The sequence below is a fragment of the Pelophylax lessonae genome (genome assembly GCF_965119305.1).
Source record: "Pelophylax lessonae genome assembly, chromosome: 2".
NCBI classification, from domain to species: Eukaryota; Metazoa; Chordata; class Amphibia; order Anura; family Ranidae; genus Pelophylax; species Pelophylax lessonae.
In genome coordinates, this window is record NC_138769.1 from 388687893 (window position 1) to 388715300 (window position 27408).

The following is a 27408-nucleotide window of genomic DNA, read 5'->3' on the forward strand; positions in this document are numbered from 1 at the left end:
TATGTCCTAAGCCTAAGCATCCCAAGGAAATTGCCTTGCATTCTCTGAATGTGGTTCGGGCGATAAGGGTTTATCTGACGGTAACTAAGTCTTTTAGGAAATCGGACCCTCTCTTTGTCCTTACCGAAGGACCTTGGAAAGGTTTGGCTGCGTCTGCTGCAACCATATCCAGATGGATCAGGCAGACGGTTGTTCAGGCTTATTCACTTGAAAGGTCAAGTTCCTCCTTTCCCTGTGAAGGCGCATTCTGCTAGAGCGCTAAGTGCCTCTTGGTCTTTTTACGATCAGGCCTCAGTAGTGCAAGTTTGTAAAGCAGCGACTTGGTCGTCTGTACAAACTTTTACAAAATTCTACAAGGTAGATTTGTTGGCATCTTTGGATGCATCTTTTGGCCGCAAGGTTTTGCAGGCTGCTGTTTTTATAAGAGAATTGTTTATTTTCTTTTCTTTCTTTCATGGGTGAGCTCCTGTTCCCGGTTGAGCTTCATGTTACCCAGTTGGCTAAGTTTAGCCTTTTGGAGTTTACTATCTATCAAGTGGTTAACCACTTGCTGACCGCCTACCGCAGAATTACTGCGGCAAGCTGGATAGGCTGTGCGAACCAATGTATGGGTACATCGGTTTCGTGGGAGCACTCCTGGGGCCCTCACTAGGCAGCGGGGATGCCAATCCATAGGGCCGGTGGCTGCAATTGCTGAGAGAGGATGGTCAGCTGTTGTGAACACAGCTGACCGTTCTCTCTGAAATGATCACAGAGCGCCTGTGATCCTCCTATTTAGGAACACAGGTCTCTATGGTCATTTCACAAGTCCCTCCCCCATACAGTTAGAAAATACCCCCTAGGCTCACACTTAACCCTTTGATCACCCCTGGGTTAACCCCTTCCATGACAGTGTTATTATTACAGTAACAGGGCATATTTTTAGCACTGATTACTGTATTAATGTCACTGGTCCCCCCAAAAGTGTCAAATGTCAGGGGTCCGATCTGTCCGCCGCAATGTCGCAGTCCCGCAGAATATGAAAAAAAAATTGTTGCTCCTTTGTTTTTGTTTATAGCGCAATAAATAAAAATCACACAGGTGATCAAATACCACCAAAAGAAAGTTATTTGTGGGAAAAAAAGGGCATAAATTTTTTAGGGTACAGTGTCATACGACTGCGCAATTGTCCGTTAAAGTAATGCAGTCTTGAATTGCAAAAAATGGCCTGGTCATTGAGGGGGAAAATCTTCCATAATGGTAATAATAGTTGCAATAGTAAAGTAATTTTTAGATAAAAACACCGGTCCTCCTGCAGGTTTAACCACTTCTGAACTGCAAGGGTTTGCCCCCTTAACCACTTAAGCCCTGGAAGATTTTACCCCCTTCCTGACCAGGGCCTATTTTGCGATTCAGCACTGCGTGACTTTAACGGACAATTGCGCGGTCGTGCGACGCTGTACCTTAACGAATTTGACGTCCTTTTTTCCCACAAACAGAGCTTTCTTTTGGTGGTATTTGATCACCTGTGAGATTTTTTTTTTTTTTTTGATCATGCGCTATAAACAAAAAAAGAGCGACAATTTTGCAAAAATAACAATATTTTTCACATTTTTTTTTTATATGAAATTCCCCCAAAAAAATTTGTAAAAATCAAAATTTTTTAACATTAAATGTTTTATGCTACCTATGTTTGGTAAAAAAAAAATCTCAAAAAGCGTATTTTGATTGGTTTGCGCAAAAGTTATCGCGTTTACTAACAAAGGGAAAGATTTTTGTCATTTTTGGTGTTTTTTTTTTTTTAACGCGTAATGGCGGCGATCTGTGATTTTTTTTTTTTTTTTCGGTAGTGCGACATTGCGGCGGACAGATCGGACCCTTGACTGACATTTTTGACACTTTTGGGGTTACCAGTGACCTTACTGCAGTAATCAGTGCTATACATATGCACTGTTACTGCAAAGATAACACTGGCAGGGAAGGAGTTAACTGTATTGGAGAGGGAGGGGTTAAGTGTGTCCTAGGGGCGTGATTCTAACTGTATAGGGACATGGCTATTGGTGTAAAAACAAAGATCAACGATCTTACATAGTAGAACCGTCTGCTCTTCATTTTTACACCAGGGAGAATGACGGGCGGCTTGTTTACATAAGCCGCTCCGCCTTTCTCCCTTCACCGGAGCGATCGTAGTGTGACCGACGGACATCGGGTCCGCCGGTCACACGCACTGACTTGTCAGTGAACGAGCCGCGGCGGGCACGCGCCCGCCCGCAATTGGCTCTCAAGTCAGTGACAGGCGAGTGACGTATCCATACGTCACTCTGCCTGGCCGGGGCTGACCGGCGGCGGTCGGCAACCGGTTAACAGTTCAAATGCAGTTCAAATGCAGTGAAAGTTCATGTACTGTACTGCAAACTGCTCCATATTTGTTGAACATATATTTGCTGCAAAAATTAAATGGAATTATTATTAATTGTAATTGCCAATATAGCAGTGGTGGTACCGTGGTAACCTAAAACCGTTCCTACGTGCTGTCGGATTGTCATGGCCTGGCTGGGGGTTCCCTTGTCCTCCTCTCTATCCTCCTCCTCGACATAGACCCTGCCCCGCTGCGGGGAGAAGCTAGTATCCCAGAGGCCGCGCGGAGGAGGGTAAGCGGAGCATTAGGCTCCGCCTCCACCCACCCACTGGGAGGCAGGCAAGGACCAGGTGAGTGACGGGAGCAGACAAGGCGGCGGGACTCGCACACAAGATGACCGGACTCCTGGAGCACTGCAGACATGTCTCTGATCGTGTTTTCTTTATGCGATAAGAAGTATGAGAGCTGCATCTGTCAATGGACTCAAGAGAAAAGGATTTTACGGTAAGTTCTTAGAAAAATAGATTTTTTTTTTTTAGTTTTGGCTAGAGGGAAGACGAATACGAACACCTACCTGTCAGTTTTTATTGCGGTCTCCGTCTCCTCTTGTCATTTTTACTGATCGCATTGAAAGTGAAAGTAACTCGAGCAAATGCTTCGATGCCAAAATCGATACCTGCTGTATGGTGCGATTGGAGCCCATAATCGCTGTTTCTCGCTCTGAGAGTGAAGGGGTATGTCCCCTGTCGGTCAGTGCTATTCGGGCTACTCAAAGATGGCGGCTGCTGTCTAGACGAGCTGGCTTGTGTGGAGATAAGAATTCTCCTCTAGAGTCCATTCTGCCATTTCCCCCCTGTGACATCTATTAGGACTCGCCCAATCAGCAATAACAATAACCTAAGTCCCAGGAGTGTGATGGCTCTCAGATCAGTGCAGCTCGGTATCAGCCTGGCAACATGTGAGTGTCCGGGGTGGGGGGTTATCAGGTCATACAGTCGCCTATACAATCATACTGCACCCCCCCCCCTTCCCCAGTCACATTGCCTCACACCACCTAACCCCTCCATTCTCAATCCCAGAACACCCCACTATGAGCTTATACTGCTCTCCCTTCCCTCGAGTCACCTCACACTAACAAACCGCATCTGTTTTGGGCAGGAATTGCACCACATTCCTGTTCAAATCACATGCTATTCTTTGCAGTGTGATTTGAGCCCATTCATTTTGTATGGGCTCAAACTGCACCGCACAGTATTGGTAATTGGTATTGGCGAGTACATGAGCAAAAGTATTGGTACTTGTACTCAGTCTTAAAGCACAGGTATCGATGCATCCATAGTTAAAACCCTCCCTTACTCTATCCAGAATGGGAAAAAAAAAATTCTACTCTATATACCACCAAAAGAAAGCTGTCGTCAGTCTTCAAATAGTGATGTAAAACTAATTTTGGTTACAGCGTTGCATGACGCAGTAATTGTCAGTCACATATCAGTGTAAAAAGGTCTAGTGATGAAGGGGTTGTTACAGGCTAGTACTCAAGTGGGTAAAGTGTTTCTAAACCCACAACAGTAAAATCAGTCTGTATATGCAGAAACATGCATGGTGTTCTCCCCATGGAACCTAAGAGTTTAATCCTCTGCATTATGTAAAAAGGCCGGTTGATCCTTTATGCACAGATGCTCCTCTTCTTTTGCTGACTCCAAAACAGGTCCTGATAAGATAGTCTAAGGATTCAGGCTGCACATGCTCAGTTTGGTGTGTATTGCTAGAGATTTTTTAGTTTTATTTTTTCTAGGGAGAATACATGTGATCAGCACAGGGCCAATCTGCATTGTCCGGACAGAGGGTCAGAATGAGAACTCCTCCTACAAGCTTTAAACAGACACTGATACAAGTCACAAGGCTGCTATATACTGCTGATGAGAAAAAGTATTTAGCAGCTTATGTTTACTCAGATAATTGTATTTCCATGTACTGTGGTAGTGTCAAGGTGTTACCTTGCCCTCCTGTTGGCAGCCATCTTGAACATGTGCAGACTGCTGCCTCTTAAAGACTCTAAATGCATCACCACTTGCCTGCTGCCTGGGCGTCGCACAGTGATGATGCACACCTGACTAGATCGATCACCTGAAGGGTTGCAGTCCTTGCCCTTGCGTTTGTGCTCCAAGGTGCATCTCTGCTAGCAGTCTTCTGTTCTCCATGTATAACCTGGCTCTTGACCCCGCATCGGTAGACTACCCGCTTCTGGACTCGACCCCAGCTTGGATGGCTACCCGCTTCTGGACTCGACCCCGGCTTGGATGGCTATCCGCTTCTGGACTCGACCCCGGCTTGGATGGCTATCCGCTTCTGGACTCGACCCCGGCTTGGATGGCTACACGCTTCTGGACTCGACCCCGGCTTGGATGGCTACCCGCTTCTGGTCTCGACCCCGGCTTGGATGGCTACCCGCTTCTGGACTCGACCCCGGCTTGGATGGCTACCCGCTTTTGGACTCGACCCCGGCTTGGATGGCTACCCGCTTCTGGACTCGACCCCGGCTTGGATGGCTACCCGCTTCTGGACTCGACCCCGGCTTGGATGGCTACCCGCTTCTGGACTCGACCCCAGCTTGTTCCTGCTCTCCCTTCCTCACTCTTGCTGTGCATTTATTGTTGTTTGCTCCAATAAACTACTTTATTTTTCCTGCATTCCAGTGTGGTTTGGTTTCCTGGCACTCTGACAGGGAGATCAGATATAGTGAATGCAGGGTCCTTGGTTTAGTAACACTTGAAAGGTGGACCTCTGCCTTTTTTTTTTTTTTTTTTTTTTTTTTTACCAAGTCTCTTGACAGGTTTTTGGTTGTCTTGTTGCCCTCCCTTTATTCACTGCTTTTGGACGTCCTATCCATTATGCTTTATAGACCTGTGTCATGTCATGTACTGTAAAATAAAGAAAATGTTGTTTTTTTATGCACCTGTAAAATCCTTGTTTTGAAGGACAGTACAGAACACAGGATCCCTCCCCTTTGTGAGTTTGGTCCCAACATTGCTTGCTAGAAAACTGCATGGTAGGAGTCGCTAGGGGAGTCAATGTAAAAGCTTGGAATTACTTTGTCAGTGTCCAGTCACCTGATGGTGCGACATATAACCCTTCCTTATGATTTGAAGACCTATGTCCTTTTACTGTGCTCAAATATATTTTACATCTATGAAAAAAACAAAACAAAATTTTTTTTTTTTTTTATTATTTACAGAGATGGCTGACTGAACAAAGAGCTCAGTGTCCACACTGCAGGTAAGTAAAGGTCATAGTTGCAGTTTGTGAAGGTACTTATTAATCAAGATTATAGCATAGCTAATAGTAATTTGTCACATTCAGTTGGATTTGTTCGGTAATCTTGAAGACATTTTGCTTTGTATCTAAGAGGTTTCTTCAGGTTTCCAACCCATTCCAATGAAAGTTCAGTCTTCTGTACACATGTAATTTTTGTTATTGCTGTTTGTATGCTTTTCTTGACAAATAACAGACCTGTTCTTACTCCTTTTAAAGGGTATCTAAACCCTCTTATCCAAACAAAAATGTAATATATTGCAGGCCTTTTTGCCTATATTTTTACAGTACCTGGTAATCCTTTGAGTAACACATTTCCTGTACTAGAGTTGATACACTCAAGAGACAGATGGGTGTGTGCAACTAATGGCGGCATACAGTCGCCTCCCCAAATCACCTGAAAAACACAAAAAAAGAGTCCCATGGGGATTTGGATGGACAAGGCTGGCCAATAGGTAAAAAAAGTAGATGACAATAGAGAAAGAGTAATAGAATAAAAACAATGTTTTGGTTAAGAGTAAAAATATATAGGTCAGTGCGTGTATCATCCAACAGATATAACATATAACATATAAAACACAACGCAACCAAACTGTAACAGGTTTTGCTCATGGTCTAAGGCAGGGGTCTTCAAACTATGGCCCTCCAGTTGTTCAGGAACTACAATTCCCATCATGCCTAGTCATGTCTGTGTATGTCAGAGTTTTACAATGCCTCATGGGATGGGTAGTTCCACAACAGCTGGAGGGCCGTAGTTTGAGGATCCCTGGTCTAAGGCATGTGGTCAGTCTCGTGCATTAAGAAAACTGATCAATGGTGCAACATATTAGACATCCTGACATGTTTCAAAATCTACATTGATTTCTTCCTCAGGGGAAATTCGGAGCATAGACATTTTAGATCTATAGAATACTATGTCAATTACAATTAGTATTCTATTCAATAAGCACAAGAGGTATGACTTGAATATTCACAAAACACATGAATCTATTGATGTGGGATATGGAGACCACATATCATACTTAACGTAACCTTAATGTGTAGTTGATACACTTACCACTCCACTGTATCTATGGAGGGAGGCTTAGCTGTCACTAGGCTGCTCCTCCAATTTTGGCTACAAACACACTTCCATTCCATCTTTGATATTTGGGAGTTGTGAAATTTGTTGCTTACAGAAGAAAGCTTCAAACCAAGATATAATTGTTTATTTCAGGTCACTTCACAAAAAGTGACAAGGACACATTTGTCAGCAGGTATCTTCTATATTTTCTAGTCCAAAAATAAAGCTTGGTAATAACTTTCTTTCTCACTGTTGGAGGATGAATGTAGCAGAAAAGTACTTGCCTCCTTTCATATCCAACACGATTTTTACCTAGAAAAGGAGGTCCCCAGCACACACTTTTCACGGATTAGTGACCACACCATACTTGACAAACCAGGGGTTGATTTACTAAAAGAGAGTGCAAAATCTCGTGGAGCTGTGCATGGTAGCCAATTAGCTTCCAACTTCAGCTCGTTCAATTAGGCCCGTTTCATACATACGGACCTTTCATTTCATCAGTTCAGTCACCTCTTTTTTTGTCAGTTTTTTTTTTTTTCCAGTCAATATTCGTTTTTTTGTCTGTATTTTCGTCCAATCCCTTTTTAACGGATGAAAAATAGGGCTTTCATCTGTTCAAAAAAATGGATGTTGACGGAAGTGGATGAAAACGGATGTAAATGAATGATCACCCATTTACATCAGTTTTTTCCTAGGAATGCATTGATGTCTGTTTTTCATTTGTCATTAGATGTATGAAAACCGGGTCCGTATGTGTGAAAGGGGCCTAGAAAAAAAAAAAAAAAAACACCTGGAAGCTGATTGGTTCCTATGCAGAGCTGCACCAGATTTTGCACACTCCAATTTTAGTAACCCAACCCCACTGTGTGCTGTATTTTCTCAGACTCATTCACACCCAGTGGCGTACCAAGGGGGGGGGGGGGCGGGGGGGCGGACCGCCCCGGGTGCCACGAACGGGGGGGGTGTCAGACCGCTCAGGGGTGCCCGCCGGCACCGTCGGGCCGGCACGCATCTCCTTGTGAAGGCAGGCGCGCTGCTCACAGGAGGCGGGAAGAGAGAAGGTAAGTGCTGTGCTGTCTCACTGTTATCCCCAAACTGAATGGCTGCATCGTTTCATGTCTCATTGTTAATCACAAACTGAATGGCTGCATCGGGGACGCGTACGGGGGCGGGATCAGGAGGTAATGTTTTCTAAATAGTTTCAACGGAGACACAATGGGCGGAGCAGTGCGGAGTAATGATCGGCTGGAGAGGCAGAGCTGGCAGGGCTGGAGTGCGGAGCGGAGTTCCGATCCGAGCCGAAACCAAGGGGAAACCTTAGGGGAAACCGATATCGGCACAACACTGGGACAGCTGCATAAAGAGGAATTGATCTTCTTTTCATATATCTCCTGTGTCCATTGAATGATCGATTCTCCTCCTCTCCCTCCTGCAGGCATTCAACAGGAGATATGTGAAAAGAAGATCAATTCCTCTTTATGCAGCTGTCCCACCGCCCCTAATATACAAATTCCTTTGCTGGCCCCCCCAGTGCTATCCAGCACCCCACCCCAGTGATCTTCAAACCCCCCCCCTCTCCAGCCCCCCCCCAAGTGCCTTTTAGCCCCCCTCCTCCCAGTTTTCTTCAGCTCCCCCAGTGCTTTCCACCCCCCTGTGCACCCTGCCCCCCTCAATGATCTCCAATCCCCCACCAGTGCTCTCCACCCCCCTATGCACCCTGCCCCCCCTCAATGATCTCCAGTCCCCCACCAGTGCTCTCCACCCCCCTGTGCACCCTGCCCCCCCCTCAATGATCTCCAGTCCCCCACCAGTGCTTTCCACTCCCCTGTGCACCCTGCCCCCCTCAATGATCTCCAGTCCCCCACCAGTGCTCTCCACCCCCCTGTGCACCCTGCCCCCCCTCAATGATCTCCAGTCCCCCACCAGTGCTCTCCACCCCCCTGTGCACCCTGCCCCCCTCAATGATCTCCAGTCCCCCATCAGTGCTCTCCACCCCCCTGTGCACCCTGCCCCCCTCAATGATCTCCAGTCCCCCACCAGTGCTCTCCACCCCCTGTGCACCCTGCCCCCCCTCAATGATCTCCAGTCCCCCACCAGTGCTCTCCACCCCCCTGTGCACCCTGCCCCCCCTCAATGATCTCCAGTCCCCCACCAGTGCTCTCCACCTCCCTGTGCACCCTGCCCCCCCTCAATGATCTCCAGTCCCCCACCAGTGCTCTCCGCCCCCCTGTGCACCCTGGCTCCCCCCCACTCAGTGATCTCCAGTCCCCCACCAGTGCTCTCCGCCCCCCTGTGCACCCTGGCTTCCCCCCCATCAGTGATCTCCAGTTCCCCCACCAGTGCTCTCCGCCCCCCTGTGCACCCTGCCCCCCCTCAATGATCTCCAGTCCCCCACCAGTGCTCTCCACCCCCCTGTGCACCCTGGCTCCCCCCCACTCAGTGATCTCCAGTCCCCCACCAGTGCTCTCCGCCCCCCTGTGCACCCTGGCTTCCCCCCCATCAGGGATCTCCAGTTCCCCCACCAGTGCTCTCCGCCCCCCTGTGCACCCTGCCCCCCCTCAATGATCTCCAGTCCCCCACCAGTGCTCTCCACCCCCCTGTGCACCCTGCCCCCCTCAATGATCTCCAGTCCCCCACCAGTGCTCTCCACCCCCCTGTGCACCCTGCTCCCCCTCAATGATCTCTAGTCCCCCACCAGTGCTCTCCACCCCCCTGTGCACCCTGGCTCCCCCCGACTCAGTGATCTCCAGTCCCCCACCAGTGCTCTCCGCCCCCCTGTGCACCCTGGTTTCCCCCCCATCAGGGATGTCCAGTTCCCCCACCAGTGCTCTCCGCCCCCCTGTGCACTCTGCCCCCCCTCAATGATCTCCAGTCCCCCACCAGTGCTCTCCACCCCCCTGTGCACCCTGGCTCCCCCCCACTCAGTGATCTCCAGTCCCCCACCAGTGCTCTCCGCCCCCCTGTGCACCCTGGCTTCCCCCCCATCAGGGATCTCCAGTTCCCCCACCAGTGCTCTCCGCCCCCCTGTGCACCCTGCCCCCCCTCAATGATCTCCAGTCCCCCACCAGTGCTCTCCACCCCCCTGTGCACCCTGCCCCCCTCAATGATCTCCAGTCCCCCACCAGTGCTCTCCACCCCCCTGTGCACCCTGCTCCCCCTCAATGATCTCTAGTCCCCCACCAGTGCTCTCCACCCCCCTGTGCACCCTGGCTCCCCCCGACTCAGTGATCTCCAGTCCCCCACCAGTGCTCTCCGCCCCCCTGTGCACCCTGGTTTCCCCCCCATCAGGGATGTCCAGTTCCCCCACCAGTGCTCTCCGCCCCCCTGTGCACTCTGCCCCCCCTCAATGATCTCCAGTCCCCTACCAGTGCTCTCCACCCCCCTGTGCACCCTGCCCCCCTCAATGATCTCCAGTCCCCCACCAGTGCTCTCCACCCCCCTGTGCACCCTGCCCCCCCTCAATGATCTCCAGTCCCCCACCAGTGCTCTCCACCCCCCTGTGCACCCTGGCTCCCCCCCACTCAGTGATCTCCAGTCCCCCCCAGTGCTCTCCGCCCCCCTGTGCACCCTGGCTTCCCCCCATCAGTGATCTCCAGTCCCCCCCCCAGTGCTCTCCGCCCCCCTGTGCACCCTGGCTTCCCCCCATCAGTGATCTCCAGTCCCCCCTCCCAGTGCTCTCCACCCCCTGTGTAACCTGGCCCCCCCCTCAGTAATCTACAGCCCCCCCCCCCAGTGCTCTCCACCCCCTTTGCATCCTGGCTCCCCCCCGTGCTCTCCAGCACCCCCCCTCTACCCCCCCAGTGCTCTCCTCCCCTCTCACTTTCCAACCCCCCCTTAATTCTCCACAGTGCTCTCTGCTTCCTCTGTGCTCTTCGGCCCCCTCTAGTGCTCTTCTATCTTCTATCATGTCTGCATTCTCTGACCATCTCTTGTATCACATCCTCAGTCTCTGACCATCTCCTGTATCATGTCCGCAGTCTCTGACCATCTCCTGTATCATGTCCGCAGTCTCTGACCATCTCCTGTATCATGTCCTCAGTCTCTGACCATCTCCTGTATCATGTCCGCAGTCTCTGACCATCTCCTGTATCATGTCCGCAGTCTCTGATCATCTCTTGTATCACATCCTCAGTCTCTGACCATCTCCTGTATCATGTCCGCAGTCTCTGACCATCTCCTGTATCATGTCCGCAGTCTCTAACCATCTCCTGTATCATGTCCGCAGTCTCTGACCATCTCCTGTATCATGTCCGCAGTCTCTGACCATCTCCTGTATCATGTCTGCAGTCTCTGACCATCTCTTGTATCACATCCTCAGTCTCTGACCATCTCTTGTATCATATCTGCAGTCTGACCATCTCTTGTATCATGTCTGCAGGGAGGGGGGGGGGGGACAGACTGTAAGGGGCACTGTGATGGGGGGCTGTGAAATTTGTGCAATAAATACTCTTGAAAACATTACAAATTTTTGTGAGTGTTTTTACAGTTTAAGAGGGGGGGGGGGGGTGCCAGATATAGGATCCGCCCCGGGTGCCAAATGCTCTAGGTACGCCACTGTTCACACCCCCTCCCAGTCCACATTATGTTTGCTTGCCTCTGATATAAAAGGGTTTATGAACTTCTACAGGTAAAAAAAAAGACAAGGAAAAATGACCAAAAGTCAATATATCCTGTTAAGCTATGTTACATTTCGGCATTAATGAAGAAGGGCTGAAGCTCTTTGGGCCCTACTTATCTTGTGGGACACAGGAGTGCACTTAGTTCTGCACTCCTGTTACCTGTATTCAGCAGACACTAGGCTAACGTCACTCTGCTGGTCCATGCTCTGAAGATATCACGACTTTAATGTTGGGATTCACCCAGATGCCAGCTATTCCTGCCCCCTTCACAGCCCGGTACTCCAATGAGAGCTGGAGGAACAGGGCAGAGAGCCGGTGACCGACAATCACTGGCTCTCTGCTTGCTGAAGACCAAGAACTGTGCAGTCAGCGGTCTTTAATAGCTCAGTCTTAGAGGCGGCGGGGAACATACAACGCATCGATGCTATGTCCATCTCGGTGAGTTTTTTTTTTTTTTTTTTTTTTAATTCCCGTACTATTCTTTTAAATGGTTTAAAAAGTGTGTCTGGAAAGCCACGCTCCAATGCAAATATTTATTGAAAAGAGGATAAAATACAGCATACAGAGGTTCAGATCAAAGACGGCCATCATAGCTATGATTAAGCACTGTTAGTAGTGTGAAATGCGTCAGCTGTCTGATCCATACCCCTCTATATGCTGTGGTATTTTATTCTCTTTTCAATAAATACTTGCATTGGAGTGCGGCTGTCCAGACACACTTATTGTCCTATATGGCTTGCACAGTGAGCCTGCACCTGTGCGGTTACTGTGAGGATTTTTGAACCACTTGCCGACCGCTCACAGTAATACTACTGCGGCAGGTCGGCTCCCCTGGTGATCTTGGCGGCGTGCACGCGCCGCCAGAGGCTTGCTCCCACTGTGTTTAGACACAGCAGGAGTCGGGCCTGAGGAGGAGAGGTGGGGATTGCCATCCCTCCTCCCCGAATGTCGGGGAATGTGTGAGAAGATCTGCCTGCTTGTGTAAACAGACACAGGGAGAGATCACAGGGCTCAGCGTAGCTGAACCTGCAATCTGTCTGTCACAGAACCCTCCCTCCCCCCACACACGTCAGTAAGCATGAGGCATACATTTAACCCCTTGATCACCAAGTGTTAACCCCTTCCCTGCCAGTGTCATTATTACAGTAACAGTGCATATGTTTAGCACTGATTACTGTAGTAATGTCAGTGGTACCCCCAAAAGTGTCAATGTCAGGGGTCCGATCGGTCCGCCGCAATGTTGCAGTCCCGCAAAAATTCACAGATTGCCGCAATTACTAGTAAAAAAAACAAAAAAAAAAAAACAAAATAAAAATGACATCTTTATCGTAGTTAGTAAACGCGATAACTTTTGCGCAAATCAATCAAAATACGCTTATTGCAATATTTTTTTATTTACCAAAAATATGTAGCAGAAAACAAATTGGCCTAAAATCTTACATTTTGATTTTTAAATATTTTATTTTTTTTTTGGGAATTTTTTTTTTTTTCAAAATTATTTCTCAAAATTTGTCGTTCTTGTTTATAGCGCAAAAATTAAAAATCGCACGGGTGATCAAATACACCCAAAAGAAAGCTCTATTTGTGGGGGAAAAAAGGACGAATTTCATTTGGGTACAGCGTCGCAAGACTGCGCAAATGTCCGTTAAAGTAACGCAATGCCGAATCGCAAAATATGGCCTGGTCAGCAAGGGGGTAAAGTCTTCTGGTCTTAAAGTGGATAAAAATATGCTCATTGAGAATTTTTATGTCAGACATGCAGCTAAATACATTTTGGCCTAAATATATGATAAAAATTTTATATATTGGAAAACGTCAATTTTTCGCTATTTTTTTTTTTATTAATATCGAAAAAAATAAAAAGCGCAGAGGTTATCAAATACCACCAAAAGAAAGCTCTGTTTGTGGGGAAAAAAAGGACGTAAATTTTGTTTGGGTACAGCATTGCATGACCGCGCAATTGTCAGTTCAAGTCACGCAGTGTCAAGTTAAAAAAAGTGGCCTGGTCATTGAGCAGCAAAATCTTCCGGGGCTAAAGTAGTTAAATACAATGTTCTGCTCCAATGGTAGCATACGTGTTTTTTTTCTTAAAAAGAAAAGAAAAATTAAAAATAAATTTAAATTTCTGGCCTTAGGGAACCCCTGCTAAAAATCTACTACTCATGACACATTTGTGTGACAGTCAGTGGGAAGAATACTCCTTACTCTTGTCATCATTGGGAAGACTTACCCCCTTACAGATAGCTAAAAGGAACAATGGTATAATTGGAAACTTATGAGAGGCAGAAATTGCCCAAGGAACCCCTAGCAACCTCAGGAGGAACCCTGGTTGAGAATATACTAATAATTACTATAATAATCTTATCTATTGATCATCTCTCAAAAGTGAGTACACCCCTCACATTTTTGTAAATATTTTATTATATCTTTTCATGTGACAATACTGAAGAAATGACACTCTGCTACAATGTGTGTGTATAGATATATATGGGTTTTTTTTATTTTTTTTATTACAAGGTCGTTGTACCAGTGTTAGTGTCAACCTATGTGACTTGGACCTGTTTGATTGCTTATGGTGTCACTCAAAGTAGAGGCGTAATCATAGCTCAGTGTCCCAGAACATGGAGTGCAGACTTGTCCTGATACCAAACCAGGGGGTTAGTAAACATAAAGAGCAACGGATTGCTGCTACTCCCGACCAGCCCAGGTGAATAAACGAAGAACACAGCCTCAGCCTACATGTCTCCACCAAACCACACCACTAAAACATTTCATCCCACCTACTGGGGCTTAATCATTCTATCCCTGTGTCCTTATGATTAAGTCCCGGTGTGCGGGATGAAATGCATCGGGGGGTGTGGTATGGTAAAGACATATAGGCTGAGGCTGCTTTTCATTTTGTTACCAGGGCTGGTTGGGAGTAGCAGCAATCAGTTCCTCTTTACAACCTATGTGAATTTATTATTACAGATTGGTACCTTATTATTCAATACCAGATAACTTGCAGGTTTCAAATCCAAGACTTTTTTTCTTCAGTGTTAAAATGTTCATACATTCAGTGATGGCATTTCATGTTAATAATTTTTCCCACATTTGTAAATTTTATACTTAGAAAATTGTCACATCACATTCATTACAATTACATTTTTCTTTCCAGGGCTCCATTGCAACTAAGGGAATTAGTTAACTGTCGGTGGGCTGAAGAGGTTACTCAACGGTTGGACACGCTCCAGTTGTGCAGTCTTAACAAGCATGAGGAAAACGAGAAGGATAAGTGTGTAATAGTTATTTCCCATATCTCACTTAATGTTAATGGCATCTAGTGTCCCCAAGCTTTATGTTCTCGTTTTTTTTTTTTTTTTCTATTGGTGAAGGAAAAACAAGGAAATTGTAATAATATCTCATAGATATGCAATCAGAAGTTATTCGGGATTTTATTGGAGTAAAAACAATATAGGCCCTACTTACACTTCATGAGAAACTCTAAACTAAGAGTGTAGTGGTTGTCAAGGGCTGTTTAGAGTTCAAGCCATAAAATCTCTCCCAAAAGAAAAGTGATGCTGCAATATTTATGTGCTCCTTATTTGTGCCTTTTGTATGCGAGTTCCTTTAGCATTTCCTAGGGAGGTTCTTGATAGCAGTGTTAATGCACTAACTTTGGGGTGTTTGAGAAGTCTATGGAACCCTTGCAACCTCCTTCCCTAGTTTCAGCATAATTGTGGTCTGTGGGTGCAGAAATGTAACAACCACCTGGCTAACAATTCATAACATTATAACCTCTACAATCCACACCAGTGTTCCTTAAACTATGGGTATGGACCCAAATTGGGTCGGTGAGGGGGTTTGTGATGAGTCATGTAAATGAAGCCTTACTTGTCCCAAGTGTTAAATTAGTGGTGATGTAGCTGACTGTTTCTATATAGGTTTCAAATTGTATGATAATGCAATCTGAGACCATGCCCAAAAACCATGCTGTTAATGAATTAGTGTGTTAGTTTCTCTGGGGTGAGAGCTTACTAAAATTCTCGCCCATAATATGATTTCCACTCTCAAAACCTGTGAAATGCACTGATTTATAGCACAAATGAATTGGGGACAAGAGCAAGCTTATAGTAAGTGAATCTGCAATGTATATTTCTTTGTTAGGTTTGGTCTCTATTGTGGTAATAATTCTCTTTTTGGGTTAGTGTGGTAACCATGTTCTTTAGATCAAAAAGTACCCCTGCTCTAGACTGGTAGCACCTGCCCCTTGTTTTCAAGTCTATTGCTGAACCTGTTTCTTGACAATGTTGGTGTATGTTCATTTTGCTTTTTTGCCCAAGACTTTATGGTGATGTCAGGGCATCGTCTTTTGCAAGTAATATCTCCATTTGCTTAGAGAAACTTGTCCTGTGCTCAACCCCCACTTTTACACAAATATATTTGGTGCCATGTATTGTTTATTTGAAGTACAGGTTTATCATTATTAAAGCAGAACTACACTGCATGTAAACACCACAAGCCCAAAATGCTGTTTTATTTTTATTTTGTTGAGAAATTGCTTTAAAAAGTACCTCCTAGCATTACTGGCCATGAGTTTTGAGTAACAGCAGGTGATTCATGTAGCATTTACATCCTGGAATCCATCTGCTCTTAGCTCAAGTATTTAGGCAGAAGGGTGTGCCTAGCTGAAAAAAAAACCCTCCTCCTGTGATGTATGATGCCATGTGCCTAGGCCAAAAATCAGGAAGTAACTGAAGAGAAATGTAAAGGGGAAAAAAGGGGTTTGTTCATTCGCGGACACAGCTCCTGATTCTTCTTCTTGACCATTGGGTTATACTGCCCCCTACAGGAATAGGACACAAGGCAGGAAAAAGCTTGACTACGCCTATGGGCAGTCCCAGGGGGTATACACCCACTCTCAACCATAGGCACTATTTTTTTTTTTTTTTGCCTGATCAGGACTAAGAACCTAGTCCCTTGCACTAATCTCTGGTCCTGGCAATTTTTATTTTTAAATATAATTTTTTTTTTCCCTCCTTTTTTATACTATGTTCCTGTGTGACCTACAATCAATGTCAGACTGGGCAACAAACTGGATAATCTAGATCCCTAGGGTCCCCCCAGTCCGACCAGCGAGCCTTTGCAGACTGCAGCTCCGCGCTAGGTCGGCCGCAAAATAGCACCACTGGTCGGGGGCTGGCCTGCAAATTAAATGTCTCGCGAGGATGCATACAAATTGGTTTTGGCCTGAGTGGCAGCATTTTCTCCTGGCCGACAGCACCCACATTATGATGGAGCAGTGTCCTGCCTGGAGCGTTGCCCACTCTGTTCTTGGTGTGGCAAGTAGCTGTCCCCCCCCCCCCCTCTACCCCTGGAGAGTTTTGGGGTGGACGAGGGTCCCTCTCTGAGATGGTGGGACACCCGGGTTCCTCCCCCCCCCCCCCCCCAGACTCTATAAAAATCTGGTGGTCAATGTGGGTCTTTTGGCCCCGCCCCCCTCCCTGGGTGAGTTAATGAGCTGGCTGTTGCCACATGCTCTTAAGGGGGGCTGGTTGGAGTTGCTACTGACCAGGTTTTTCTGGTGCACAACAAGGGTTCCTTTCCATCCTGGGGGTTGGTGACTAGGGCAGGGATGTCCTCTGGGCTCACTGCGGCGATTGTTGGGCTGGGGAAGCGGATGGTTTAACATATGCGGGAATGCGCCTCACGTGGCCGGATCCGGCCAAAAATTTAGGCCGCGGTTTTGTGGCCTACTCGTTGGAAACCTTGTAAGGCGGCTGAGACAACCGACTCCCGTTTAGGCATCCGCCTTCCCCCTCCTCTGCCCCTGGGTGGTCGGCGTAGCAAAAGTGTAGTCCTCAGCTTTGCGGCCTACTAGGCCATGTGGCCGAGTCAGGCGCTTTTGTTGGGGCGGGGGGGAGATCCCCAGTGCGTTTAGCCTAAAGCCCCACTCTTCCTTTGGGCATCTGCCAGGCTGAGAATCCGTGCACTTACGGCTGGGCCTCCACAAAAATTTAGGCCACAGCTTGCCGCCTGCGTGGCCTTTTGGTCGGCTTTGGGACCTTTCTTTTTGAAGAAGTGGCGCTGTGGCGGTGCTTCATTTGTGAATGGCAGCCTTGCCGCCATTATTGTGTGGGGCACCTGCCCCTTTTATCGCTGCGGGAACATTAGGGTACTCTTCCCGGCGGGCGGCCCCTTTAAGGGTGCAATTTCACATTATGGCCTCCTTCTGGAGCTTTCGGGGGATGACCCCCTTGTTTTTTTTGCGGGGCCAGTAGGTGGTCCATTCGAGGGCCCTTAGTTGGCGTTCCCTTTGTGGGATCCCAGTGGCGGCCTCCCCTGATATGTTTTCGTGTTGAGCTTGGTATATACCCCTACTGGGTCTGTGTCCACGCACCCTGACTGCTCAGATAGTGAGGATGATTTGTCTGCTCCTCTAGCCGCACATAAAAAGGCGCTGGGGGATTCACCGTTTGTGTCAGTGCATGACAGTTTGAAAATGGAGGTTGCAGCTGATGCTGTGTAGGAGTCCATTTTTGGCACCCATAGGCCCCTCAAAGCTGCAAGGGTGTTCCCCTTTCCGCTCACTTTGACAACATTGCTACAAAACAGTGGGGTTGTCCAAAACGCAATGGCTCCTAAGCGCTTTTTGCTTGTGGTGTCCTTATGAGGATAACTGCGTTAAAGGGGGATGGTCCAACCTGTAGTGGACTCGTTGGTTTAAAGGTTTAATAAAGCTACCTTAATTCAGGTTGAGGAGTCCCCGGCCTTTAAAGATCTGGCTGATGGGAGGTGGAGTCTCTGGCCTGCCATATATTTGGCTGTGGCTGGTTCGGCACTTAGGCCATTATTTACTATTGCCCTGGTGTTGCAAACTGACCCAGTGGGCTAAACTTCTATGCAGGAATCTGGAGGGGAAACCACTTCCCCCTATCTTTGCGGAGATGGCAGATAAGTTGATCCAGGGGCTAAAGTTTATCTGTGATACCTTTTTTGGATGTGGCTCCTTTGATTTCTAGGCTGTCGGTATCAGCAGTGGTCCTTTTGGTGTATTATCTGGCTGAACTGCTGGTCTGCGGACCAGACTTCTAAGAAAGCCTTATCTGATCTCCCCCTTGTAGGAGATTGCCTGTTTTATAGCTTCCTTGGATGACATCGTTAAGGGTCTCGCAGGGGGGAAGAGTACTCTTCTTCCGCAGGCTACTAAGGGCAAGGAGACTTGTCGTAGATGTAGGCCATTCTCCTCGGCTCATAAGAGGCCTTTTCGTCTCTCAGGGTCTTAAGACAAGGGATCAAAAGCCAGGGCCTCCATCAGAGGTCCAAGAGGACCTGGTCTGGCTAGCCACGAGCAGGCTCTTCAAGACCTGCGGACAAGGGGCGCCCTCACCCATATCTGGGGTGGGGGGACGTCTTTGCTGGTTTCCTGGATTTGTGGGTCCACAAAGTTATTCAGTAAGGCTACAAGATCGAGTTCAGTTTTATCCGCCGGAAATGTTCTTTTACCTTCCAACCTACACTTGTCCCTTGATTGCTTACGGAATCTCTTTGGGGCAGTGGAAGACTCGTTACTTCTAAGGTTATTGTTCCCGTTCCGACTTCAGAACGTTTTCAGGGGTTTCTCTACTCAAACCTCTTTACGGTCCCCTGGAAGGATGGCAGGGTTTATCCAATTCTGGACCTCAAGGAGTTAAATTGCTTTGTGCGAGTACAGAACTTCCGCATAGAGTCCATTAACACGGTACTGGCGTCCCTACATCAGGGGGATTTCTTCTTGCTTCTATCAACATTAAGGACTCCTACCTGCACATTCTAATACGTGCGCTTCCTCGGTTTTGCTGTGGGTGGGGAGTATTCTCAGTTTGTGGCATTGACCTTGACCATTGATCTCTCCTCTGCTCCTCGATTCTTCGTAAGAGTGTTTGCCCCGGGGCTGGCATTGTTTGAGTCAGCGGGAATCGCGGTACTGGGGGTACCTGGATGATCTTCTGCGAGCGGAGTCTCTGACTGCTCTGATGGCCATCTGAAGATTGCTCTGTGATTGCTCTGTGAACTCTGAGGCAGTTCGGTTGGATTCTGAAACTTCAGGAGTCTGTTTTAGTTCTGTCCACAAAAACTGGACTATCTGGGTCTTAATTGGGACTCGGCCTCAGCTGAAGTGTTTCTTCCTCTGGAAAAACTCCAGACATAGTGGGAGGCAATTCAGCTTCTGTTGATCAGACGGTCAGCAGACGGTCATCCCCCAATCTTACATGCTGGTGCTGGGCATGATGGTGTCCACCCTCGAGGCGGTCTGTTTACACAGTTCCACACTAGATCTCTGCTAAAGAGATTATGCTAAAATGGGACAGGATCCACGGTCTCTAGAGGTGGCTTTGTTCTCTGGCACTTTGACAGGGAAAATCCTTTTCCCCCTGTACTGGATGGTTGTCACCACGGATGTCAGCCTGTCCGGGATTGAAGGCGTCATCAGAACAGACGTGCTCTGGGGGACTGGACTCATGCAGAGTCCAGACTGCCGATTAATGAACTGGGACTCTGGGCGATCTGATTTTGTCTGGCTCACTGGACAATTCATCTTCAGGGGTGTACGGTATGAATTCTTTGGGACATTGGCACACCAAGGGGGCACAAGAAGTGTCCTGGCGGCTCGGTAAGTAGCTGGCATTCTAAGGTGGGCTGACCGATTTTGTTCCAGCCTCTCAAACTTCTGCCATGGACTCCTGTGCAGGATCAAGGCAGAAGGGATTCCGGTCATTCTAGTGGCTTCAGATTGGCCTCGCCGGTCTTGGTACTCTGATCTGGTACGACTGGTCGCCGATGCTCCTTGGGGACTTCCTCTCAGGGAGGATCTGCTGTCCCGTGGACCAATCTTCCATCCTGCTTCAGACGCTGGCTTTGATGGCTTGGCTATTGAACGCCAGGTGCTGAAGGATGATGGAGGTTTGTCTAAATCGGTGGTTCCTACTTTAAAAGCTAGGAAATCTTCTTCTCGGGAGATGCACCATCGTAGGAAATCTACTTCTAGGGAGATCTACCATCGTATGTACTTTCCTCAATGGGGGGGGGGGGGGGTGGAACAGAAATTTGCCTTGAATATCATCAAAGGCCAGATATCAGTTTTAGCGGCTCTTTTTCCAACGACCTTTGGCCACACACTCCCTGGTGCATACCTTTTCTTCAGGGTGTCCGACATTTGACTCCTTCAGTGCGGGCTCTGCTGCCGCCCTGGAATCTTAATGTGGTACTTTCAGCTCTACAGAAGCCTCCCTTTGAAAATATTTGTGAGGTTTCCTTGCTTCCCTGCCTTAGAAGGTGGCCCCCTTTGGTGGCTATCACCTCTGCTCACAGGGTGTCGGAACTGGTGGCGTTATCCTGACTACCTTTTTGGTGATTCAAAAAGATAAGGTGGTGCTTGGCTTCTGTCCATCATTCCTTCCTAAGGTGGTCTTGGACTGTCATTTGAATGAGGACATTGTGTGGCCTCCCCTGTGTCCCAGGCCTAAATGTCCAAAGGAAATTTGCCTTGCATGCCTTTGATGTGGCTTGGGCAATTCTTGTGTACCTGACCGCTATGGAGTCTTTTAGGAAGTAACTCTATTTGTGCTCACAGACGGACCTCACAAAGGGTTGTCCACTTCTTTTGCGACCATTTCCAGATGGATCAGATGGTGGTTCAGGCCTATTGCATCAAGGGTCAGGTTCCTCCTTTACCTGTCAAGGTGCACTCTACTAGAGCGTTTGTCTCCTGGGCTTTCCGTCATCCAGCGTCAGTGACACAAGTTTTCAAGGTGGCCACCTGGTCATCGGTGCACACTTTTACACAGTTTTTTGTATAGTGGATTTGTTGGCATCTGTGGATGCTTCTTTTGGCCACAAGGTTTTGCTGGCTGCTTTTTAGAGGACCTGTATTGTTTTTCAGGTGAGCTCCAGTTGTTTTTGGTTGAGCTCCATGTTACCTGGTTGGCTATGGTTTGCCTTGGGAATTTTTTTTTTCTGCTGTTTCCCACCCCTCATGTTTGACACTGCTTTGGGACATCCCAATGGTTAAGAAGAATTGGGAGCTGTGTCTGTCAATGAATGAAAGAGAATGGGATTTTTATCTTACCGTAAAATCCATTTCCCCTGATGATCATTGACAGACACAGCAACCAACCCTCTGAGTTGGCTTTCTTCTGACACTGCTTGTAACAAAACTGAGTGCCTATAGCTTAGTGGGTGTATACCCCCTGGGACTGCCCATAGGCATAGTCAAGCTTTTTCCTGCCTAGTGTCCTACTCCTGTAGGGGGCAATATAACACAATGGTTAAAAAGAATCGGGAGCTGTGTCCGTCAATGGACATCAGAGAAATGGATTTTATGGTAAGTCAAAAATCTCAATATACCTTCCAATCTATTTGCTAATGTTAGCAGCATAAGGTTTAAAAACAATCCATGTTGATTGAGAGAGTGACGTTCCACTTAAGTTTACTTCACCTACATGCATGCATGCCCTCAACTACTGCATAGAGGCTACTACACTAGTCCCAGATAGGCTTGTGACGGTATCAGATTTTCATGCTGCGATTGATTAAGGTTTTGCCACGGTATACCGTATTATCACGGTGTTCAATTATTACATTTAAATTATTAAATTTCTACCTCACTTGAATTTCATTGCTGAATTTAGGGACTTTGGTTCACTTTTGCACGTTAATATATAGTCAGTCAGCACAGACTCTGTGAGCCAGGCCTAAAATAGGTCATCAAGCAGTGTCTGGCCTACCTGGTGATGACTAGTCCTGACGCTCGGCTCCGATCCGATGGCCTGGTCATTAAGCGCTTGCTGACCGCCGCACGACTATATACTGCGGCGGTCAGCCCCTCACAGGCAGAGTGACGTATCGGTACGTCACTAGCCTGGCAGGGTCTGGGGAGCGAGCGCGCGCGGTCACGGACCCCCCCCCCCCCCCCGCGCGTGTGACCGGCGGACCCGATGTCCGCCGGCCACTCTGCGATCGGCGGGGGAGAGGGAGAAAGTCAGGCAGCTTGTGTAAACAAGCTGCCTGTCATTCTCCTCGGTGTAAAGACACTGATCACACGGATCTACTATGTAGATCCGTTGATCAGTGTCCTTACAGCTCAAGCGCCACAGCCAATCACAGTAGAAAGCACGCCCCTAGGGACACACACAGCCCCTCCCTCCCAAATAAAGTTAACCCCTTCACTACCAGTGTATTTTTACAGTAACAGTGCATATGTTACATAGTTACATAGTTAGTAAGGTTGAAAAAAGACATCAGTCCATCCAGTTCAACCTATGCATCCAGTTCAACCTATGAATGTGTGTGTGTGTTTGCTTTTAATCGTACATTGTATACCCCTGTATGTTGTGATCTTTAAGGTGTCCATCTACTAGTTTCTTGAAACTATCGATGCTCCCCGCTGATACGACTGCCTGTGGAAGAGAATTCCACATCCTTACTGCTCTTACAGTGAAGAACCCCTTACGCACTTTAAGGTTAAACCGCCTTTCCTCTAGTTTTAGTGAGTGGCCACGTGTCTTATTGTACCTCCTTTCTCTGAATAGTTTGTTCCTTATGCTCGGGTCACCAGTACAGTATTTGTACATTGATATCATATCCCCCCTCAATCGTCTTTTCTCCAGAGAGAAAAGGTTCAGTGCTTGTAGTCTTTCCTCATAGCTGATGTCCTCCATTCCCCTAATTATTTTTGTTGCCCTTCTCTGGACTTTCTCCAGTTCCAGCACATCCTTCCTGAGGACCGGTGCCCAGAACTGGACAGCATACTCCAGATGTGGCCGGACCAGAGTCTTGTAGAGTGGGAGAATAATCTCTTTATTTCTGGAGTGAATCCCCTTTTTTATACATCCCAGTATTCTGTTGGCTTTGCTTGCGGCGGCTTGGCATTGCATGCCACTGCCAAGCCTGTTGTCTACCAGTACCCCCAAGTCCTTTTCCATCCTAGACTCACCCAGAGGTTCCCCCCCTAGTGAGTAGCTTGCTTTCTGGTTTCTGGCACCCAGGTGCATTACTTTACATTTATCAACATTAAACCTCATCTGCCATGTAGTTGCCCACCCCGTTATTTTGTTCAGGTCTGCTTGCAAGATTTCCACATCCTGCATAGAAGATATTGGCATGCCTAATTTAGTATCATCTGCAAATACTGAGATTGTACTAGATATCCCTCCTCTAGATCATTTATGAATAAATTAAACAGGATTGGTCCCAGGACAGAACCCTGGGGGACCCCACTTTCCACACCCGCCCAATCCGAGTACTCCCCATTAATCACCACCCTCTGTACTCTCCCCTGGAGCCAGTTCTCTATCCAGGTACTCGCCTTATGGTCCATACCTACCTTCCTTAGTTTGTACAGTAATCGTTTGTGGGGAACGGTGTCAAAGGCCTTTGCAAAGTCCAGATACACCACATCCACAGGCTTACCTTTATCTAGGTGGCTGCTCACTTCATCGTAGAAGGTTAATAGATTGGTTTGGCAAGAACGATTTTTCATGAATCCATGCTGATTACTACTTATAATACCAGTTTCATTAATAAAGTCTTGTATGTGGTCCCTTAACATCCCCTCCAAAATTTTGCAGACTACTGATGTTAGGCTGACCGGCCTATAGTTACCCGGGATATATCTCGGCCCCTTCTTAAATATTGGTACCACGTTGGCTTTTTTCCAATCAGCTGGCACCACACCCGTCTGTAAACTATCCTTAAAGATCAAGAATAATGGTCTGGCAATCACCTGGCTGAGCTCTTTAAGAACCCTCGGGTGCAAGCCATCCGGTCCCGGGGATTTATTTATGTTAAGTTTCTCTAGTTTAGTTCTAAGTCTATCTTCTGTTAGCCATGGCGTTACTTCCTGAGGTGTATTTTTGGCCTTACAAGCTGGGTTCGTGTAGCCCCCCGATTCCTTTGTGAAGACTGAAGAGAAGAAATTATTTAACACTTCCGCCTTTTCTCTGTCCTCAGTGGCCATATTTCCCTTATCATCTTTTACGGGGCCAATGTGTTCTGGCCTCGCTTTCTTACTGTTTATATACTTAAAGAACTTCTTAGGGTTCTTTTTACTCTCCTCCGCTATATGTCTCTCGTGTTCTATTTTAGCCGCCCTGATTTCGTCTTTACATTTCTTATTACACTCTTTGTAATGCTTAAATGCTGCCAATGACCCCTCATTCTTGTATTTTTTGAAGGCCTTTTCTTTAGCACTAATATACATTTTTAGAGAAGATAAATTCGAATTCTGTGTTTTAAACCTGGGATCTTGCCAACATCCCTGATAAATATGGAACAACAATAACCCCTGAGGATTGGGACTTTAAACGGCAAGAATCAGGACTTGAGTATGAAAAAATATAAATTTTATTCTACATATAATAAAGATAAATTATACATAATCACATATCAAGTATGTAATAAAAACAAGGTCATAGATACGTCTTGGAACCAGAAGGGTCTGAGGTGTCTGGATCGGACTAGACGCGTTTCGGTCCAAATGCCTTTCTCAATGGTCCACAAAACACCAGAGCTCAGACTAGGAGCATAAAAGGTAACAATGAGTATAATACAAAAAATGGGTATAAGGTTAGATTCAACATGTATTAAACAATGTTAAGAGCGATAATACACAAAATTCATTATACATAGTGTTTGTCGTATTTAGATGTAACAAAGAGGGGGGGCAAAGAATGCCTCTATAATTACGTACCAGATATGTAGGACCTCTGTGAAATCCAGGACGTGAGACCAAAAAGATGGGCCTTAGTGGATGAGAAAAAGGCCTTCAATTGACTGTGGCCGCAAATAGTATATGCTAATCAAATTAGGTCTATACAGGATAGACTAAAGCAATATGTTAATATTTGTATGGGTTTCCAGGGGAGATTTCAATATTTGTAAGCCAAATACACAGTGGTATGGCAAATGACAGTGAGAAAAGAGCTCCACGGACAGAAAATCCCACGAGGATCTCCAAAATGAGGTCAGAAACGCACAGGTCATCTAGGAAGTTATGAAAAGAAATAAAAGAAAAATTCAATGAAGTCTGTCTATATGAAAAATAAAAGGGAAAATGGGACAGAATATTGTGGGTACAGAATACCTGTAAAATAGTAGTAGGATAAGTATGTCCCCCAATGGATTTATGATGCTGGGACGTGTCCAGCCATGCATCCCTGTTGACATGGAATATGTCAAGCCTGAAATCATGAGGGATATCAAAGGGTAAATAAGTAAGGAGTAAGTACAATGGAATGGAATAGATAAGGAGTAAATGCGATAGGATGAAATGAAAGTTACTGGATGGGAGAAAAAGTTGTGCAAATAGGAGTATCACAGGGTGTACAGGTATCGGAATGAAAGTTAGCCAGAGTTCAATGGCGGAGAGCAGATATCCTAGGAAGGATAGAGATGGCTGAATAGAAGGAAAAGAGTCCCAGTGAAAGTTTCAAAAGGTGCCCAAATGCCAAGAATAAGTATTGGTAAAGGTATAGTAGTAAAAGCGGGTCCTATGAGCAATTTTCGAAGATCCAGAGAGGAAATAACTTACCTGTATAGGTCTGTGCATAGACCTATACAGGTAAGTTATTCCCTCTCTGGATCTTCGAAAATTGCTCATAGGACCCGCTTTTACTACTATACCTTTACCAATACTTATTCTTGGCATTTGGGCACCTTTTGAAACTTTCACTGGGACTCTTTTCCTTCTATTCAGCCATCTCTATCCTTCCTAGGATATCTGCTCTCCGCCATTGAACTCTGGCTAACTTTCATTCCGATACCTGTACACCCTGTGATACTCCTATTTGCACAACTTTTTCTCCCATCCAGTAACTTTCATTTCATCCTATCGCATTTACTCCTTATCTATTCCATTCCATTGTACTTACTCCTTACTTATTTACCCTTTGATATCCCTCATGATTTCAGGCTTGACATATTCCATGTCAACAGGGATGCATGGCTGGACACGTCCCAGCATCATAAATCCATTGGGGGACATACTTATCCTACTACTATTTTACAGGTATTCTGTACCCACAATATTCTGTCCCATTTTCCCTTTTATTTTTCATATAGACAGACTTCATTGAATTTTTCTTTTATTTCTTTTCATAACTTCCTAGATGACCTGTGCGTTTCTGACCTCATTTTGGAGATCCTCGTGGGATTTTCTGTCCGTGGAGCTCTTTTCTCACTGTCATTTGCCATACCACTGTGTATTTGGCTTACAAATATTGAAATCTCCCCTGGAAACCCATACAAATATTAACATATTGCTTTAGTCTATCCTGTATAGACCTAATTTGATTAGCATATACTATTTGCGGCCACAGTCAATTGAAGGCCTTTTTCTCATCCACTAAGGCCCATCTTTTTGGTCTCACGTCCTGGATTTCACAGAGGTCCTACATATCTGGTACGTAATTATAGAGGCATTTTTTGCCCCCCCTCTTTGTTACATCTAAATACGACAAACACTATGTATAATGAATTTTGTGTATTATCGCTCTTAACATTGTTTAATACATGTTGAATCTAACCTTATACCCATTTTTTGTATTATACTCATTGTTACCTTTTATGCTCCTAGTCTGAGCTCTGGTGTTTTGTGGACCATTGAGAAAGGCATTTGGACCGAAACGCGTCTAGTCCGATCCAGACACCTCAGACCCTTCTGGTTCCAAGACGTATCTATGACCTTGTTTTTATTACATACTTGATATGTGATTATGTATAATTTATCTTTATTATATGTAGAATAAAATTTATATTTTTTCATACTCAAGTCCTGATTCTTGCCGTTTAAAGTCCCAATCCTCAGGGGTTATTGTTGTTCAATATACATTTTTATGTTGGAGTTTAGCCATCCAGGGTTTATTTTTGCTCTTTTAAATTTATTTCCCTTTGGAATGCACTGGCCAATCCCCCTGTTTAGTATGCTCTTGAAGCACTCCCATTTTTCCTCCGTGTTCTTTGTTTCCAGGGTTCTATCCCAATTGATATTTTCTAGCAGCGAGCGCAGCTTTGGGAAATTGGCTCTATATATATATAATATGTATAGCACTGATTACTGT

At 46.4% G+C, this 27408-nt stretch overlaps 1 protein-coding gene across 2 annotated transcripts in view; it reads left to right on the forward strand.

Moving 5' to 3' along the window:
* Nucleotides 1-27408, forward strand: part of TRIM37 (tripartite motif containing 37) — a 442208-nt gene that overhangs the window by 34251 nt on the left and 380549 nt on the right. For both annotated transcript variants that reach the window (XM_082244828.1, XM_082244829.1), the window contains exons 3-4: nt 5574-5614; nt 14490-14606. In XM_082244828.1, the coding sequence (XP_082100954.1) occupies nt 5574-5614; nt 14490-14606 (158 nt within the window). The remainder of the gene's footprint in view (nt 1-5573; nt 5615-14489; nt 14607-27408) is intronic.